This window comes from Camelina sativa, chromosome 20, assembly GCF_030686135.1.
Source record: "Camelina sativa cultivar CO46 ecotype springtype chromosome 20, ASM3068613v1".
In the NCBI taxonomy this organism is placed as follows: Eukaryota; Viridiplantae; Streptophyta; class Magnoliopsida; order Brassicales; family Brassicaceae; genus Camelina; species Camelina sativa.
Genome location: NC_141899.1, coordinates 15,989,656 through 16,008,122, shown reverse-complemented (window position 1 = coordinate 16,008,122; position 18,467 = coordinate 15,989,656). Strand labels below are relative to the sequence as shown.

Here is an 18,467-nt window from a genome sequence, read left to right as displayed (position 1 = left end):
AAATATTTTGTTTAAAAACATATTAATAATGCAAAAATATAATTATCAAAAGTTACAAAATAATTTATAAAAAAATACAAATTTTTTTAAATAATTATAAGAATAATATATATATATATTTCATAAAATTTGAAATTATAATTTTATTTAATTATTTTAATTTTAAGTTATTCTAAAACATTGCTTTCAACTTTTTTTAATTGGGATTTTTTTTAATGTAAAGGGAAATTTTTCTTATTTTCTAAAACCAAAATTTTTCCTACTTTCTTTCTTTTCAGTTGGAAATAGATGAGATTAATATGTTGACCCCAAAAAAAACTAATATATGCGTCTACTTCTCTTAATACTGTATTTTAAAATTTATTATAGTATTTTCGATTATTTTATTTAATTTGGGATTCATATATTATCGTGATTTTTATTTTCTATTTTTTTAAAGTCTCCTTGACGTAATAAACCGGCCATCAAATATGGGTGGATCCACAAGCCGGGAAAATATGTAGGGCCCACTTAAGAAAGTGAGCCCATGGACTGAGAGTGGATATGGGCTCACTAAGCAAGGTGACGGTTAAGGTGTTACAGAGACAGAGGCTATATCATGGTGTGTCAAAGACACTCCACGAATACATTGGGAAATTTAACATTAGTTACTATCAAAAAAAAATTGTGACATTAGAAAAAAGTTTTCACTTTTATTGGTTGTCGGAACAAGCCATTTTGAGATAGCAAAAAGACGTGAATATGTTCTCTCCACACAAGAGGAGGGCAGAGCCAAGGATCTCTCTATGGTGTAGAAGGTTGGACACAAAGTTATCTTCCCAAGGGAGGAAGGTGGAGGGGGTTTGACGCAAGGTTATCTCCCCAAGTGAGGAAGGCGGAGCCAAGGTTGTCTCCATGGTGAAGGAGGTTGGACGCAAGGTTCTCTCCATAAGAGATGAGGGCAGAGCCGAGGTTTTCTCCATGGTGGTCATACACTATTGTGATAGATACATCATTGATTAGTATATTATGTAATATATTTTTCATTTGATATGTTTTGAGCTAACAATTTTAGTAATTAAAAAACTATGCATAAGTGAAAGTGAAATAGTTGACTTAATGTGTTCATACATACATTTTCTAGGTGGGTGAATATATTTATAACATAGAATATATTTAGATGTAAAAAAAATATTTTTAGTGGTAACATACATAAAAGATTTGTAAATGGATATAACTCAGTGTATTATAACAAAAATAAAATTTATAAATAACGTACAATAAATTTTAATATAATTTATAAAACTTTAAATCCGCACATCAGGCGTGTTCTCATCTAGTAATTAAATAAACAATAGATAATTATAAAATAAATATTTAAAAGTTATTAGGTCAACATATTAATTAAAAAAATTTGTTTAATTGATGGTAAAATATTATTGACAAGAGTAATAAGTAAATAAAGTGTTTAAGAAAAAAAAGAGTAATAAGTAAATGTAATCCTTCACACCAAAAAAAAATGTAAATGTAATCCTAGATGGGGGTTTTTCTTTTCTTAAGGTGGAAGAGTTATGGGGCTTATTTGAATGGGCTTTTAGGTTATGAAGCGGTTTAATCAAATGCAATAGAGCGCGTAACGGCTGACTGATTAAGATCTCAAAGAGAGAATTAACCACAGAGACCAGACGTCAAAGTGTCAGAGAGTCAGAGACCACTTCTGTTCTGTCACTTACTTCCCAATAAAAACTCCAAATTATTATCATTTGTCCAAATCCCAAAGTCTCTTTCTTTTTACTTTTTTTTCAAATTGAAAACTAATAAAATATTTTAATATCTAAAAATTTCGAAACGAGACCACAGAAAAATCCCGCTCATGCTCGCTCACGCTCCTCCCTATTTCAACTCACTCTCTCTTCAACTCATTCTCAATTCGATACTCTAAAGCTTAAGGTATTTTCTACGCCTCTCTCTTTTGGATCGATGATTTTTGTTTTTTTCTTTGGGTTCATAATTTTGATGTTTTTTGGATTGTAGATCTGTTGTGTGACTGTTCTATCCTCGTGTTTTTTTTCTTTCTTTCTCTGTTTTTGTTTTCTACCTATGTTCTACTGAATTCAGACAGTGATTGATCTATGTCACGGAATTTTTAAGAAAAAAAAAATGAAGTTTTTGGTTACATATGATTTTGAAAGTTAATTTTTTTGTATAGAATGTATTTGGATCCAGAGATGTAATTAAATTAGATTTAATTGTTCAAACTCTTTCACTCAATTTTCCAGAATTTTACACAAGTTGAGATCTGATCACATAACAAAGTGAGCATTAGAGCTTTCTTGAAACTGATAACTGAATTTGAAATTAAGCCATTACGATTGTTTCTGTTTAATGTAACAATTTGTGAAGACTAAAAATCTATATTACCCTGCAGGATTGGCAGATCGGTGGTGAATTCTGGTTTAAAATTATGTATAGAGTTTCTTCTTCTTCTTCTAGGCAGTCTGATGTGAAGAAAGAAACAAATTCTACTATGAAGATTCGAGATAGTAATGTGAGAGTCACTAGATCAAGAGCTAAGACTTTAGGAGTGTCAATGTCTCCATCAAAACCAGCTTTTAAACAGGAACCGAGGCGTGTTCCTAGACCGAGTAACAAACGAATGGCATCAGATAATACCAAAGTTTGTAGTCATAAGAGACGCGCAGTGCTTAAGGATGTGACTAATACTTTGGCAGAAAGTATAGTTTGTACACATGGCAATGTTAAGGTAGTGGATGAATTCTGATGCTTTGTTTGCATATTAATTCTTTGATTGATTGGTGTTTGTTTTCCTTTAGAATATCTTCTTACTAATACAATGTAACAGGCTGCAAAGCGAGGTCAAAAAGAGATTAAGCAGATAGCAGAAGAAGGTTTGGTAGATGTGGATGCTGAAAAATCGAAATTAGCAGAAGACTTGTCAAAGATTAGGATGGTTGAATCTGCTCAAAACTCTAAAGATAGAGAAGTTACTAAGAAAAGTAAGTAACTTCACTACTAAAAAATGCTGTGAATATAGTAATCAGAAGAACATATCATATATCAAACCTTTTAAGATAATCTTGTTAAATGAAAGTATATACCAAAGTGTATGTTTCTCAAATTTTACTCAAGGTTCATTGGATTGTGCAGAAGAAGACGGATCTGATGTCACAGATTGTCATAAGGTTGTAGATATAGATGCCAATGTCCAAGATCCTAAGTATTGTAGCTTATATGCTGCAAGTATATATGACAGCATTCATGTTGCAGAGGTTTGAATCCATATACTTGATCTTGTTTTATTCTTACAGAAATTGGCATATTGAGATTCTGAGTTCTTATTATTATTACCACAACCTGTGTACAGCTTGAACAAAGACCTTCAACTAGCTATATGGTGCTAGTACAGCGAGATATCGATCCAACCATGCGTGGTATTCTGATTGATTGGCTTGTAGAGGTAGGTATATAGTATATGCTATGCAATAGCTTTACTTGAAAGAGTGCTAGTAATCCAAAACAGTTGTTTAAGAGTAAGAATCCCTAATCATGTTGTTACTTCTTTCAGGTTTCTGAAGAGTACAAGCTGGCTTCAGATACACTTTACCTTACCGTGAATCTAATTGATCGGTTCATGTCTCATAATTACATTGAAAAGCATAGGCTTCAGTTGCTTGGTGTCACTTGCATGCTAATAGCCTCGTGAGTTACCTACAACTTTTAATTTCTCCTTTAATTTCAAGTTAGAGAAGCACAATTCTATTAAGTACCCATTCACATTGCAATGAATATAAATCTGAAGTATAAATGGATACAGAGGAACACATGTTTGGTCTCATTCCATAATTGCAGCTCTGAAATGCATTTTAACTAACTAAGGTATCCTTCCTTGTACCGTCTTGTTACAGAAAATACGAAGAGATTATGGCACCTCGGTTGGAGGAGTTTTGCTTCATTACAGACAATACATACACAAGACTAGAAGTACGTAATTAACATACACACTCCATCTATATCAGTGTCATCTAAGAGGATTCAGTTTTGATCAAAGATTAACAAAAAACCAAATACTATATTTTTCAGGTACTAAGTATGGAGGTTCAAGTTTTAAACTTTCTGCACTTTCGGTTATCAGTTCCAACCACCAAAACTTTTCTCAGGTAAAACACTTAAAAGTCGCTAAAATGCATGCTTCACTACTACCTTTACTCTTAGTTTTTACAAAACAGTGTTAACACATCAGTTTCTTCTTCGGCATTTCAGGCGATTCATTCTAGCAGCTCAAGCGTCCGACAAGGTGGTTTACATTGATCCATATTTCAGTAGCCATTCTCGGCATTTTCAATGAACTTGGAATCATTAAACTGATTTTGTTGGTTCACAGGTTCCCCTCATTGAGATGGAGTTCTTAGCGAACTATTTCGCGGAATTAACTCTCGTGGAATATACTTTCCTAAGGTTCCAGCCGTCTCAAATTGCCGCTTCAGCGGTTTTCTTAGCAAGATGGACACTGGACCAATATAACCATCCATGGGTGAGTGTTCACTCACATTTCTTGATTGTGAATGTTTTTACTTTTAAGGGAAAACAATCTTGCTGATATGAATGGTATACAGAACCCAACTCTGCAGCACTATACAAGATATGAGGCATCTGCTCTAAAAACCACAGTAATTGCAATGGAGGATTTGCAGCTCAACACCAGTGGAAGCACCCTTATTGCTATAAGGACCAAATATAACCAACAAAAGGTATACATTGAATTCAAATCTAAGAAAGTGTCAATCAAAGCTGACATTGAATTTGGTCTCTCATTCTATATATATATATGAATATTTTTGACAGTTCAAAAGTGTGGCAACACTAACATCTCCTGAACGTGTCACTACACTCTTCTCAAGATGAAACAGATTTTTGGATTCTCCTGATATGACCAAGTCAGCACATCTCTTAGTTTGGCATCAGGAGACCAATCCTAGTTTCAGACATCATTTTTGGTCTCTACAGTTATGGAATAGTTTCTTTGTAAGTCATCTGTCTATTTTGTCTGTAACTGTTGTTTGGTGTCAGGTGCTTCCAAAGCAGTGGCCATCTCATGGAACATCATTGTATAAAACCAAACACAATTTTGACACATCTCATGAGATTTGTCCTTTACAGTAAATGTTACATAATTTTGTAGACTCTTTAATAAAGCAAGTGTTCATGAGCCATCTCATTGTAGAGTACTATACAACAAAATTTCATGTATATTTCATTAAAATAATTTAAGTAAATGAATTTGCTATAATTATTATTATTCTCAGTTTTGAATAACACTGCTTAAAATATTTATTTGCTAATAAATTAATATCTATGCTTATCTACAAATTTAGAAAATTATTAAATTACTCAAGAAAAAGAAAACAAAAAAGTTATAAATTGGTGAAGCACTTCCGTTACGTGGTCTGTCTTTAGGACAAAGTCTAAAAACGTTTTTTCAGGATCTCACCAAATTCAATTCCCAAAGTTTTCACAGAGACCACCACCATCGCTAACGTCTCCGCCTCAGAACCACCGTAGTAAGAGAGTGAAAAATATCACAAAATTATGGGTAAAGGCGGATCACTAAGCGAAGGCGTGATTAAGAACATCATCATCTCCTACACATACGTAGCGATATGGATCTTCCTAAGTTTCACCGTCATCGTCTACAACAAATACATCCTCGACAAGAAGATGTACGGTTGGCCATTCCCGATCACACTCACAATGATCCACATGTCCTTTTGCTCAACCCTAGCTTTTCTCCTCATCAAGGTCTTCAAATTCGTCGAACCTGTCTCAATGTCACGTGACACTTACCTCAGATCCGTCGTGCCTATCGGAGCCTTGTACTCGCTCTCTCTTTGGCTGTCTAACTCGGCCTACATTTACCTCTCTGTCTCCTTCATTCAGATGCTCAAAGCGTTGATGCCTGTGGCGGTTTATTCGATTGGCGTGCTCTTCAAGAAAGAGGGTTTCAAATCGGAGACTATGATTAACATGCTTTCGATCTCTTTCGGTGTAGCCATTGCTGCTTACGGTGAAGCTAGATTCGATGTTTGGGGTGTGATTCTCCAGCTAGGTGCGGTTGCTTTCGAGGCGACACGGTTGGTTATGATTCAGATCTTGCTTACTTCTAAAGGAATCACTTTGAATCCCATCACTTCTCTCTATTATGTTGCTCCTTGTTGCTTAGCTTTCTTGTTTATCCCTTGGATCGTCGTGGAGTTTCCCATCTTGAGAGATACATCTAGCTTCCATTTCGATTACCTCATTTTTGGGACGAACTCGTTCTGTGCGTTTGCTCTGAATCTTGCTGTGTTCCTTCTTGTTGGGAAAACCTCTGCCTTGACAATGAATGTTGCTGGTGTGGTTAAGGACTGGCTCTTGATCGCCTTTTCTTGGTCTGTGATTAAGGACACTGTCACTCCTATTAATCTTTTCGGGTATGGGATCGCGTTCTTGGGGGTTGCCTACTACAATCATGCCAAATTACAAGCATTGAAGGCTAAAGACGCTCAGAAGACTACTCAGCAAGTAGATGAAGAGAGTGGTCGGCTTTTGGAAGAGAGGGAAGGAAATGAAGGTGGGAGGAAGAACGAGCCACAAGATTAAAAAGGTGAAGAATTGGATTTTGGTAAAATTTGAGTTTTTTTTTTTTTTTACTGCTTAATATACATTTGTTGGAATAAGAGCTTGAAGGTTATAGTAGATGCCAAACACATTTTGATTATGATTATGATTATGATTATGAGACGTAAGAATGGCATTTGGTCTAACTGGTTTTGTTTAGTTTTTTCCTATGTTTCCACAATTTGCCTTAGTGGTGAATCCGGGTTAGGTTCTGATCTATCGATACCCGTATGGGAATATCTTAGGTAGTGAATTTTCTTCATATTCTGTTTTTTTTTTCCTTCTTTATTTATGGTTGTGAGTGTTGTTATTTACCAACATTTTCCAATGAAGTTTGAGGTTTTGCCCTTTTATTTACAGATTACTTGTTTTTAGTTTGGCTACCAATGGATTATATATTGCGTTACATATTGCAGATTGATAAGTTTTGCACTGAAGTTGATTTTATTCTTTGCCTCCCAATGATACTTCTAGTAATTTTTTTCAGGTTTTTACTTGAAAAAATAAGACAAAAAAAACTATGATCCATAGTAACAAATTGTTGTTACATATAGTCAACTATATTAATAACTAGATGGAGTACTCTCGTGAGCTGCACAGATTTGTTTATTTTTTTAATTTATTTAATTTTATGTTTTTTTATAAAATTTTATTGGTAGGTTTTTCAGTACTTTTAATTTAAATTTCATGTAAATCTTACTTGAGGATGAACTTATTTCCTCCTTTCCCATTTTTTGTATATTTTATATTGGTTTTTGGCGAACTTGGAAGTATTAGTGTTATTCATTTACTATAATTTAAACATCAAAGAATCAGCCACACCATTTAATATCCAAATTATCAATGAACTAAAAACCATTCCGATTTTCAAAAAGTAATTTTTCTAATCATGTTTGTGTTATTGAATTTAAAAATGTAATAGAGCTTATTCTGTTTTTTTTTTTTTAACAATTAGGACATGTTGTTTTGTGATGTAACCAAATTGCAATACATTTATGGTGAAATTAGTGATAGCAAGATTGTGTGTTAATACTTTAAAGTCCTTGTAGATCTTCAAAACATATCAAGCATTCACTGTCTTTTTCTTTTGTGGCTTGACTTTGTGTAATTTCTAGGTCTTGTATTACTACTTCCACAACAAGTCTTTTTGTACCATTTGGATTGTGATCTTCAATTTTAAAGAAAGCGTTCAATGGTTGTGAGTTTTCTAATGAGAAGATAGCCGCTTATATAAAATCTGTCACATATTGATTATCACATGATATTTCTTCACTGATATCATGGGAGGTTAGATAGAAGTTATATATATATTTGAAATGTGTATTATTTGGTTGTAATATGTGGTTGATGGAAAATGAGATTGTGTAGCTGATGTTGTTTTCTCCTTCGGCGTGGTCTTTTGGTTTTGAGATGGAGCTGGTTGTCTGGCTGAGTTGATGTTGAAATTACTTTATAGCACAGTGCATACAAAATATAGTCCATTGCTTCACATTCACATTGTGTATATTTTACAACGTTGGTTCCTTGATCTTGTAATTATATCACTATTAATTGTTATCTTTGTTTGGTCCGTTTGTAGCATAGGTTTTTTTTTTTTTTTTGTGAGGTAGCTGTTGTGTCTATCATTCAGCTCGTTGTAACATACAAAATTTTCATTTATTATGATTCTACTTTTATTTTCTGTTCTTTATCCCTACGTTCATGGTTGGCTGAATGTAAACACCAACAAGGCCGATACTTTCGAACAACTTGTAGACCATCCGACAAGTCAATCCAACCTACGGTTCGAATCGTCAATCATTCGATCACGCGATCTGACTAGCAATTGAATCATAGATCAATCCTTCATCGATCCGTCCATTGGCGTGGATCGTTGATGACCTTTCTATCGGTCCGACTCTATGATTGAACTGTCGATCATCCTGCGATCAGTTTGACTCTATTGTCGAACTGCCGCTTATCCTTCGATTGGTTCGACCCGATTGTCGAACCATCGCTCGTCTCATCATACCTTCGATAGAGAGGTAGTATACGCATCAGTTCAGACGAGTATCGATATATGGACGATGGTGTGTTGGATGGATGATGGATGAATGATGGTGTGTGTTGAATGGGCTGGGCGTCTATCCCTTATATAGGACGCCAATGGGTGTGTTCCATGAAAGGACATGCCCATTCCTTGCCACTTTTCGATGGGTCGCGTCTCTTTGAAGAGTCGCACTATTCTGATGGTGACTGCTCATGCTACCGAGCTACCATACTCCTCCAGCTCGAGTGTTAGCTAACTGGACCACCCAGCTGGGTTAGCACCGGATCAATTGACCAAGCTAAGTTGAGTAGGCAGCCAGCTCGTCCAGATGAGCTAGTTAGTGTACCAGTTGGTGTAGCTAACTGCAGCTTAGCTAGTTGGTTCACTGAGTTTGTTGAGCTCATGCAGCTCATATTCTAGTTGGTTGAGCTAGTAACTTAGCTACTTAAGCTCATCTAGCTATCATTTTCCTTAAAACAAATTGCCTCCCTTTAGGATCGTGGGATGCGGGCGTTACAATCTTTCCAGCCTCAGATCCCTCAAGAATAGCTAGAAATCTCCATAAACGCTCAAGAACAACTTTATCTCTTCTATTTCTCTCTGGAATCGATAAATGAGGCTAATCCCATAACCTAGGTCGACTTCCACTGATATACTTCGGTTTAGGGTCTTCCTAAACCCAACCGCTTCCAATTCGACGATTTAAACCAAACCAAGCAAACCAGAAATTGTTGGTGTCGATTGACACAATATTTGTGTTGATCGACACACACCCCAAACCACCAAAAGTTGGTTCGCGGATGTTATAATATTCCCCCACCAACATAGATTCGTCCTCAAATCTCGAACAATCATCAGCCATGGACTCCCATGCAACTGTTTCCATGGCCAGCACCTCTTCCGACCGATCTACGAAGGATACCTCCAGGCAATAGACTCACGTTCCATGCATTATTTACCCTTGACTTTTGGACTTTCCTTTACTTGTAGGTCTCAACCTTGAGTTTTTATTGGCTCTTCAGGCCTTAGCCGGCATGTCAAAATATTCGCTCTTCATCGGACCTAAGTCTGCATGCCATAATATATAAGGGAAGCCCAACATTCATCTCTCGGGTTGCCACCCAACAGCGCACCCCCAGATCGTCATTCAAATTCGATATACTAGCCATACTCTCAACCCACAAAGTCTTAGAATATAACGGTACTAGGAGAACTAAAGCTCTCCAAAGAGTCATTCAGGACCAACTTTCCTTAGAGCAAACAATTCTAAACACGTCTTAGTCCTATCTTTAACCATGTATCCCTCCTGTGGCTCGCATAAAACTTCACAATGTCCTACCAACCACATATTCCCTCACTAGAATACCTCATGACCACACAAGAGCCGCCTCTAAGGTCAAGAAATCTCCTACAAAGGACCACCACCAAGGCCAAACAAATGTCTAAACAAACTTAATGTCTTGTAGATTTTGTAGTCTTAATGTTTGTAATTTTCGTTTTGCGTTAGCTTGATTGTAGCATTGTGCGTTTTCAGGAAAGTAGCATCCTCCAACTTCAAGCAACTCATCTCTGATATAATTGTAAGTTTTTCTGTTTTGATTAACGAAAGAATAGAATTGATATTGTCTAAGTGAATAGAGAATAGAAGTGAAGCATTTTTGTGGTTGTTATCAGAAATAAAACATCAACTTGTTGATATTCTAGTTGGTGCTATGATGTTTTTGAAGGTTTGTCTAAGTTGTGTATGTAATTATAAGTATGGTGTAAGTATGGTGGAGATATACTTTTTTTTTGGTGAGTGGAAACTAAATGCCAAACTTCATTGGAGATTTTTATTGATACAAAAAAAGGTGGATCACTTTGTGAAGTTGCTGAGAATATCATATACAAGGATTTAGTTGACACTGTTTTTGAAGATTTCGGACTTGATGGTCTAGTTAAAGAGATTACACTCAGTTATGAACTTCCAAGGATTAAGTTAATGGTAGAAGATTCTCGACCAATCTTTATTCGCAATAACCGCCAAGTGTGCACTTTCATCAAAAAGATAAAAGAAAATTCTGAAATAGCACGTTTGTATTGCTAATTAATATCTACATGACTCTTACTTTTGTTTTAACTGTAACTTTCTTAAACTTAATTCTTCACAGTGATGTAAGTTTAAACTATGTTTGCTTATTTTTGTAGGAATTTCATCATTCATTTGGTAGTGACATTCCAGTTTCTACGCCACATAGTGATACACGCTCAACCGCTTAAAAAAGAAAAAAACAAATAATTCATTTGTTTTGCCAGCTGCTAGAGATCCTATTCTGATCTCTATAGGAAGTTCACATTTGACTGCACATGAAACACACAAGGTTAGATTCTTTAATATAAATTTTTAGATAGGTTATCATGTATATTTAGGAAGACCTTTCTAAATCATAGAAATGATGAATATCACGAATTTTAAGGATGAAATTCCTAATTTTTCCTAGGAACGATTCTAGAATAAATCTATAATTACTTACAAATGTATATTTTTCTTTTGCTAATCTATATTTTTTTTTCTAGAAAATTGATAGGTCTGTTGGAAGTGATATCTCTACGACACATGTTGATACTGAGATCTCAACAGCTGGAAAACAAAAGGATTTTATTTAGTTTGCATGATAGCGGTACAAGTATTAGCCTATTTTCATGACTTTTGTTGTACTAGAACCTCATAATGAATTTGGATGCATATTTTAAGAGTTATTTGACTCGTTTTACTTAACAGCTGTCACATATTGTTTAATGAACGAGTTAAAAATTGACAGGTCCTAAATTGTATAAACGGACATGTACGAGTTGGTACGGAATTTTACGGTTGGGGTCTTACAAGGGGGTCTGAATCCTAGTTATTTTAATGGGAGAGTTACAAATAAAGGAATTAAGATACAGAAATGCATTCTCGTATGATTTAAAATTTTAAACAAAAAAATGGAACATGAGACGAACTTTACCCACCTAGGTCAGCAACCATAGTAAAAGCTTTCTTAGTCGAGGTAGGACTAACATTCGGATCAGAAGAATCTAATTCGCAGATGAGTTTGAAAAATCTCATTCACATTAAACATTGTTCACTATCTCCTCTATGTAATAATATCATGTCGACAAGTTCAACAGAAAAAATGAACTCTCTTTTTCAAAATGTTTTTCTTAATTGATCATTAAAACCACAACATATGTTCATTTATTTAATTTAAACACTGCTTATGTATATAGGTACTATTTCTACTATCAATAGGGCTATCATAGGTTGAAAAAGTATTAATCAAAGTTATATATGTAACTTATACCATCCATTATTTATAATTCTTCTTCTATGTTATAAATCTTTAGACATGTGCAATGGATCCAGAAGCAGGACAGGTCCAATTGAGCAACTCCTCGATCATCTGCATCGCCATCTGATCTTCTTCCTCAACGCTGTCGTCTCGTTTCTTTATCTTATTAATCCCAATATCACCATCGGGACGCGCGTTAACACTGTCACTGAGTTCAACAAGCTTGACCCAGTTTGGACTAGTTTTCGACCCGGCTCGTTTCTGCCACACGCCTATGTGCGAGCTGTCGTTGTCAAGGCGGAGACACGTCAGATACGGTGTCTGGTCTTTACAGTTCTTCCTTAGTTTTGCGTTCAGGAGTTCAGACAACGATTTTGGCGACCTTAACGTAGAGTTAACGACCGGAGAATCTGAGCCGTTGGATTTGATGACGGGAAAGTTGGTCTTTGCGTTCTGACCGTTCATTAGAACTGCGGCTTGGTCGTAGGCCCTAGCCGCTGCTTCGGCTGTGTCGAATGTTCCGAGCCATACTCTTCTCTTCCTGATAGGTCAGAGAAACACACATTAGTTACATAATTAAAGTATTAACAACCAAAACACTCATTATCAAAGAACTTAAAAAAAACACAAAGCACATGACTTATTTTTCGTTCTATTATAGTTAATGATAATAAGTTCTTTTTCTTTCGGACAAATGTTTATAGTTAGTGTTTCCCGTATTTGCTAGTAAGGTTATTTCAGTTATTAAATAAACGGTATACCCAATAGTCTAATACTGCGTATGTGTAATAAATTTTTATATGTATATGTAACAGATTGAGGCATTTAGCCAAAGAGGATACTCAAGTTATCCACCTTTGATTATGATTCATATCCACTTAAATTTGATACGAAACTCAACTCTACCGAGCAAAACAAAGGTACTAAAAACAATAATATTAGCGTTGAACAAAATAAATTACAAAATATTAGTATTTGAAAGAGACATTTATTCTTTCTTTTTGTGTAATATATAAAATTTGTATCCAGAAAATTAACTAAAAAATAATAATATTTGAGAAAAAGTATATATACGCATATTGCAATTTTCGTTTTAATTTAATTTTTATGTAATTTTTAAAAAATATAATAAACATAGTCGATTGCTTATCTTGTTGAATTAATATTTGCTTAGCTTCAGAGAATATACAATTTTAAAGATGTCAATTCAAGAGAAAGAGAAAGGATCATAGGATATGCCCACATATTATATAGGCCAGGATATACGATCCGTAGTCACCCATAAAACAATGTATAAACAAACACAAAAATACATTCATTTTGACTACAGAAAAACATGCATTTCAACTGTATGAATTAAAAAATATTATTTATATACACGCAAATTTACAAATACAAACGTATGTGTACGTTAATAACCGGAGGAAAACGACTTAAACAAAAACGCATGTTCTTGAGGGATTGCATAAAGTAGTCTTTGGTAGTATAATCAATGATAGCTTCTAGAAAAAGATCAAGGTATATGCATGTATACACACATAGATGGACTTGTATATCGGTATATAAATCCATCATGCAAAACAATATACATATTTGTAGTTTATGTGTTAATGTGTTTGAGCCAGAGAGAGAGAGAGAGAGAGAGAACTGACAGGAGAGGATGGCGAATCTCAGAGACCCAAGAACCCCACTGACGCTGGCGGACACCTCGGAACTTCTTCGAATGTACCATACTTCTGTTTTAAAGTCGGATTCCTTAATTTCCCTGTGTTTCTTCTGACACAACTCAAGACATCTCCAGCATGAACTAAAGAATAAGATAGAAAGAGAAAGAGAGACACTTCTAGTCTGATCTCTCTCTCTACTTAACAACCACTCACTTAACTTCGATGCTCTTTTCGCACGTCCTCTCTACTATTTTTATGGTATTTATTGTCTGTCCCCTCTCTCTCTCTCCCGTGTCATGGGGTTATTTGGTTATATTTGTTATACCGTACATGTCAAGATTCATATCAAAACAAAAGATTTACAGTCCAAGCAAAATAAATACTTCTTTGTTTTCTACAACATATGTAATTGATCTTTTGTCTATTCGATGTCAGTCTAGTCCACAAATGGTACCAAGTGATCATATTTCTTATTGCTTACGGAACGTAAAAAAAAACTATCAATTTGTCTGTTTTCTTCATTTATGTGAATATTAATAGCAAGGCTTTAGGTAAACTATAGGAAAGGGCACTTTTTTGGAGCCAATTACAAAGCATAGTGGGGTTTTGGTAAACTAATAATGCACAAGTCGTTTACTTTTTGTAACATCCACTCTCCAGTCTTTGATAATGATGTATTGTGTGTATTCAATTATTCAATTATTCATTGATGGCTTTCTATTTATACTGGTTTTTCTCTCTTTTTTTTTTGTAGATTATAGAATGAAGATCGATCACATTCGAATATACCTCTACACCCCAAATGATATTACATAGAAATTCATATAAAAATGCTATTAATTTTACAAGCAATACCATAAAAATGACGAGAAATTACAACGTCAAAACAAGGTTCACTCGTATATTATCTCTCATTTTCAAATTCGTATTTGACACAAACCGACACACGGTCACTGTTCTTGATTGTGCCTCAAGTCATTGGTCGGACCGAAAAGAGGGTTCCCTTGCACGCTACATTCTGCAGGCAGTTGTTTACACACTATGGAGGGAGCGGAATGATCGTCGTCACGGCACCACTCCCATCCCCCAAGTACAGCTTATTCACCGGATAGACCGCCTCCTCCGCGATCAGCTACTTGCTCTCCAGCTTAGTGGTGACTTGCAATATACGAACGGGTTGGGTCTTTGGCTTGCTATGAGATTTGTCCCTGACTAAATAGCTATCTTTCTGTTTGATGTTGATTAAAACTAAAGGTTGCACTTGTTGTAAAAACGTTATTTTCTTTTGAAATCTAATTTAACATTTGTTTTCAAAAAAAAAAAATGACTTAACTTGTAATTTTGTAAATAAGATCAAATCAATTGTCGAAGTTTTTACTGATTAATTAATGAAAAGCTAAATTATCGTCGGTGCGTCGCGTGGTAAAGTCCACAGATATTTGAAGTAGTAGTTGCGCATTAAATGTTATGAACCTAAAGGAGACAAGAACGAATTAAACATTCAGCTTAAATAAATGAATTCACCAACATATGCAAAACGTACAAAATCAAATAAATAAGTTTGAGATATGTATATAAAGATGTGACAGCCACATGAATGAGATAGTACAGGGCGATGCGGAAAAGGAAGAAGGGGCCGGGGGTAATCCTTTCGTTTATTAATACTAGGTGCTTCCCCACGCAACGCGTGGGTTGTGGTGTAGTTGGCACTTTCTTGTTTTTTTTTTGTATTATTTCGTTTTAATTAGGCATATACGGGCTTTGCCATCACTTTTATTTATACACTATATGTTTATACCATTTCGTTCAGATGTGTATAATTGTGGCGTTTACTTTTTATGAATTATGAAGATGTTGTTTCTTGCTTTTGAGGATCCAATCTTATCATTGACTGATATTGTTTCCAATACATTTATTGTATTATAGATTTTCTAATTAACTGCTTATGTAAACCCTTCATACGTTGATGTTGCAATAATAAGTTATTTTTTTAAAATATCTTCCGTGTAAGTGATTATGTTTGTATGCCCATGTTTTGGTCTAATATCAATAAGATCGTTTCTTTTTTTCTTTAGTTGGCTTTGAAACCAATATTGAGTTAAGCAAATAATGGGTCGAATTATGGTGTTAATAAGTAATATAAATTCTTATGTATATATATTGTATATATGTGACTATAAATTTAGCTAACTAAAAAATTATGTAATATTTAAATACAATCTTGAACATATATATATTTTTTTTCATTTGTGGGAGGAATGTATGAAATTATTGGATAGAAGTTATTTTTGAGTTAAATGACCTTTAATGTCTTTAAAGTGAGTTAAATATTAATAAATTTTTATATGTGTCTTGACTTTTTTTTAAAGGAATACCAAGTGTTTCCTTCCAAATTTGAAGTGATATAGTATTTTAGTTTTCTTATATGATTTTATGAACTTCAATGTAAAAGTTTTTCAAAGTAATAAGTACATTCACTGATTGAATTATAAAATTTGGAGAAATGTTTATTTCGTTTAATCATCTGCTCTTTTAAATAAATTAAATAAGTATGTTGTTATTCCTACAAATAGGACAACATATATTATAGTTTAACCATGGAGTTAAGCAATAGAAATGGAACTTGTGATTGCAAGACAAAATGCTTATATATTACACATTGATCGTTTAAAAATGAATAGGAACATCTAATTCTCAAATAAAGTTGATTGTTTTGTTAAAACCAACATATGTGAATTAAAATTTAACTATGCAAATTTAAAAAATAAATATGAATAGATTAGAAAGGCAAGAAATATAAAAGAAATATTTTTATATAAATAAAATAAAAATTGAAAACAATGTTAAATATATATAATACTTTCTACATTAAAATATAGAATCAAACTCTTACAAGTTACAACACATATGAGATATAACAACATTTGATATTGGTAGGAGAGGAAGAGAGAATGTTTATTATAAGATGGTAATCCAAATTAGATAATGGAGATGAATCTTTAAAAAATAGAACAATGTAATATCTATATATGTATAATACTTTCTAAATTAAAATATAGGATCAAACTCTTACAACACATATGAGATATAACAACATTTGATATTGGTGGGAGAGGAAGAGAGAATGATTACTTATAAGATAATAATCCAAATTAGATAAAGGAGATAAATCTTTTAAAATAAGAACAATGTAAAATATATATCATGTAGTCTCTAAAATTAAAATTTAGCATTAACAATTTACAATGATATTTTTTTTTTTTTACAACCCATACAACAAAAATAAGAAATCAAAAATAACAAAAAAAAAATGAAAAATGATTTGAAATATTGTAGAAGAGAATGAGAGAATGTGAAAATGAGATAGTAAAATAATGTCAATAAGAGAGAATGATAGATTGAGAGAATGCTTATTTATATGATAAGAAATGATGGAAGTTACATTTAGAACTATGGAGTTACAATAGTAATTTATTGTGTTTGAATAGAATTGAGTGGTAGAATATGATTAATGCATAATTTATTTTATTTTCAGTTATAATTTTATTTTAATGTGTGAGTTAAATGTATTGTGTTTATTGGATCTTAAATATTGTTTAAAGCAATTAGAAAGCAAATAAAAAAAATAAAAAAACTAGAAAACATTAAATGAAAATTAACCAATAAGGAGAGACCAAAACCTTACTTTTATATATATGATATATTGCTTTAAACTTTGAAATGAGAAATATATTGTAAACAATAATTTTACATGAGAAATATATTAATTTAGCCAACCAAAATAAATAAAAAATATTAAAATTTAACCAAAAATAATTTCTCTTGAAAGATAATAAGTTAGTAGGAGGAATGAATTAATGTATAATTATTGGATAGGAGTTACATTTGAGTTAAATGGAGTTACATGTCTTTAATTATAAATAAATATTTTAATTTATTATAACATAAAATAAAAGGAATACCAAGTGGCTGAATCAAAATTCACATAATTTGGTTGTTTGTTGATATAAACTCGACACTTACACATAATATTTCAAAATAAAAATATTACTTTTTAAGTGACAAACTAAATTATTTTTCTTATAAAATTATATGAATTCTTCAATCTCAATCATTTTTAAAATCCCAAGGATAACTTATATTTTTTTGGTTTTCACTCATCAATTTAATTTATAGTGCTAGATTTCATACTAATGGTTTCATCTTTAGAGAATTTAGTGAAATGATATTTTTAAAATTATATTTTATTTTTATATCTAAGTTCCAGTTGAATATGTTTTGTTTTTTGGATCATTTTTTATTTTGATTAAAGACACAAAAACCAATTGTTTAATTATGTTCTTTTTGTTTTCAAAAACCTCAAATCATAAAAAAAAATATATATATATATATATATTATATTGATCTCTGCAGATTTAACAATTGGATCACAAAACAAAATAGTCTTTATAAATGGATAAATGGATAATTATATTGATCTTTATAAATTATTTAAAATGATACATGAATATGTGAGATAACCAGAGACATAATAGATAATTACATATGGATCATTTCAACTTTATGATCTTATTGTGTGGTGAATATTGTAATGAAGTATGAAAATAATGACTTATAAGATGTTAATATAAAATAGAAAATGGAGATAAACATTTTAAAAGATTAAAATAAATATATAAGATATATATATCATACAAACTCTAAAACTAAGCTTTTACAATGATATTTGATTTGATTTTTTATAGAGAATTTGTTAAAAATGCCCCTTTTGATATACTCCTTTTCAAAAATACCCTCTTTTCTGAC

At 32.9% G+C, this 18,467-nt stretch overlaps 3 protein-coding genes across 3 annotated transcripts; 2 read left to right on the top strand and 1 right to left on the bottom strand.

Annotated features, from left to right (window-relative positions):
* The first annotated feature begins 1,662 nt into the window (after positions 1-1,662).
* On the top strand, positions 1,663-5,210 carry LOC104771020 (cyclin-A2-1-like). The gene is made up of 12 exons (XM_010495497.3): positions 1,663-1,929; positions 2,408-2,743; positions 2,843-2,996; positions 3,148-3,269; positions 3,365-3,457; positions 3,566-3,699; positions 3,906-3,981; positions 4,081-4,157; positions 4,261-4,294; positions 4,382-4,531; positions 4,614-4,748; positions 4,843-5,210. Exons 2-12 carry the CDS (start codon positions 2,444-2,446, stop codon positions 4,900-4,902), a joined length of 1,335 nt encoding a protein of 444 aa, XP_010493799.1. The 5' UTR covers positions 1,663-1,929; positions 2,408-2,443; the 3' UTR covers positions 4,903-5,210.
* A 242-nt stretch (positions 5,211-5,452) lies between these two features.
* Positions 5,453-6,800, top strand: LOC104771019 (putative sugar phosphate/phosphate translocator At5g25400). The gene has a single exon (XM_010495494.3). The coding sequence runs from the start codon at positions 5,587-5,589 to the stop codon at positions 6,634-6,636; it is 1,050 nt and encodes a 349-aa protein (XP_010493796.2). The 5' UTR covers positions 5,453-5,586; the 3' UTR covers positions 6,637-6,800.
* Positions 6,801-11,848: 5,048 nt separating this feature from the next.
* On the bottom strand, positions 11,849-14,099 carry LOC104771018 (ethylene-responsive transcription factor SHINE 3). The gene is made up of 2 exons (XM_010495493.3): positions 13,647-14,099; positions 11,849-12,535 (listed from the first exon to the last, which is right to left on the bottom strand). Exons 1-2 carry the CDS (start codon positions 13,724-13,726, stop codon positions 12,046-12,048), a joined length of 570 nt encoding a protein of 189 aa, XP_010493795.1. The 5' UTR covers positions 13,727-14,099; the 3' UTR covers positions 11,849-12,045.
* Between the last annotated feature and the right edge of the window lie 4,368 nt (positions 14,100-18,467).